Here is a 1,963-nt window from a genome sequence, read left to right on the forward strand (position 1 = left end):
ACACTGTCCCCTTTGACGTCTGTACTTAGTCTAATCATGACTCCATAACTCATCAGGTCAAGCCCTCAATTCATCTTTTGCTTTCTGAAGTGATTTTGACATGCCATAACTTTTTCATGGCGTTTTTCACTTCTGCATTCCTCAGAGTGTAGATGAGTGGGTTGAGAAAGGGTGTTCCGATAGTGTAGAATACCGCCACCATCTTATCCATGGGGAAAGTGGTTGGCGGGCGTGTGTATATGAATATGCACTGGCCAAAGAATAGGATGACTACGATGATGTGAGAAGTGCAAGTGGAGAGAGCTTTCTTTCTTCCTTCTGCACTGTGGTTTCGCAGAGAATGTAAGATGACGATATAGGAAATCATTAAAATTACAAAACTACTTGAGCAAATTGCCCCGCTGTTAGATACCAATAGCAGATTGATCATGTAAGTGTCCAAGCGGGCAAGTTTCAATAAGGGCTGCAGATCACAGCAGTAATGATCAATCAAATTGGGTCCACAAAAAGGCAACCTTAAAGCCAGGATGATCTGAGCTGTAGAATGTATAAAAGACCCTATCCATGCAAGAATGATCAGGATGATGCAGGTCCGCCGGCTCATGATGGTTGGGTAGCGCAAGGGTTTACAGATTGCCACATAGCGATCCACAGCCATGAGGATCAGGACAAAGATTTCCATGCAGCCAAATAAATGTAATGCAAAGACTTGTGTCATGCATTCATTGTAGGATATAACTTTCTTTGGAGAGAGAGCATCCACAACTAGCCTAGGGGCTGTGGAAGTTGAAAAGCAGAAATCAGCAAAGGACAAATAAAACAGGAAGAAGTACATGGGGCTTCCCAGTGTCCGACTGGATTTGATGGTCACGATAATGAGCATGTTCCCCACCATAGTTCCCACATAGAAAATTAAGAAGATTAAAAACACTACTTTCTGCCTTAGCGGATCTTGTGTCAATCCAAACAGGATGAACTCAGTGACACTGTTATTTTGCTTCATTGTTTCAGTTGATGTGGGAAAACCACAAATTAGAAATTGTTAATCTGCAAAGAAGAAAAGGAAAAAATAAAAAAAATGAATAACTAAGTTTGGAGGATGCATGCATATTCTTAGCCACAAAACTGCAACTTTACCATGGGTTACAATTTACCATTGTGGGTATTTTTTTCTAAATAAAATAAAATTCATAGTAATTATTCAAAATAGTTACCAAATTGTACATGAAAACAATGAAATGGGAAATAGAAAAATAATTAAAAAGCAAAAAATTTGTCAAGCAAAGTAAATATTAACTTAGTGGATTTGGTCTGAGTATATTCCTTTCTGTGATGGATGTGTTTTTTTTCTTTTTGGTTTTCAGCAAGGAATTATCAATATTTTTTAGCAATAATAGATATGTTGCAGTAATAGAAAAAATTTTGTATGATTAACTTCAATATGGTTTCGCATTATTTGAACAGAGTAGTCCCATTTTAAAATACTTATCTAGAAAATATTCTAATCATTCCAGTAATTATTGTTTAAATATCGAGAGTACACACACACACACACAAACACTAAGTACAAAATTTTAGCAATAAGCAACAACCCAATCAGTCAAGTCTGGCACAAGACTTATAAGACGTATTTTAATCTCATCTTGACCATGTTCATTTCCTTTTAACAGACATCTCAAAATTTTCTAATTCTTTTCACTTTTAAATTTAGCCCCTATTATCAAACTTTGTACTGCTTCATCGTACTGTGTCATCCAAAGTTAAATTCTTTCCCTTTTCATTGTTTTTCCATGTCATTCGACATGTTTCCATAAGTCACAAGAAGACACTGGGACTATAGTGAAGGAAAAAGAGAGAGAATGATTGACATCAATGAGAATATTCCCTCCAATTTCACGTTTACAGGTGGACACCAGCTGTAATGAGTGAGCTCTGGATGTTCCAAGTAAGGACTGAAACTTTC

At 36.7% G+C, this 1,963-nt stretch overlaps 1 protein-coding gene across 1 annotated transcript; it reads right to left on the minus strand.

Moving 5' to 3' along the window:
* On the minus strand, positions 1–1,022 carry LOC100945866 (olfactory receptor 4C11). The gene has a single exon (XM_003802386.2). The coding sequence runs from the start codon at positions 1,001–1,003 to the stop codon at positions 71–73; it is 933 nt and encodes a 310-aa protein (XP_003802434.1). The 5' UTR covers positions 1,004–1,022; the 3' UTR covers positions 1–70.
* Positions 1,023–1,963: the final 941 nt, after the last annotated feature.

The sequence above is a fragment of the Otolemur garnettii genome, unplaced genomic scaffold (assembly GCF_000181295.1).
Source record: "Otolemur garnettii isolate 467f Iridium unplaced genomic scaffold, OtoGar3 scaffold00247, whole genome shotgun sequence".
NCBI classification, from domain to species: domain Eukaryota; kingdom Metazoa; phylum Chordata; class Mammalia; order Primates; family Galagidae; genus Otolemur; species Otolemur garnettii.

Coding starts and splice junctions, on each gene's coding strand:
- LOC100945866 (XM_003802386.2), bottom strand. CDS start 1,003: ATGAAGCAAAATAACAGTGTCACTGAGTTCATCCTGTTTGGATTGACA.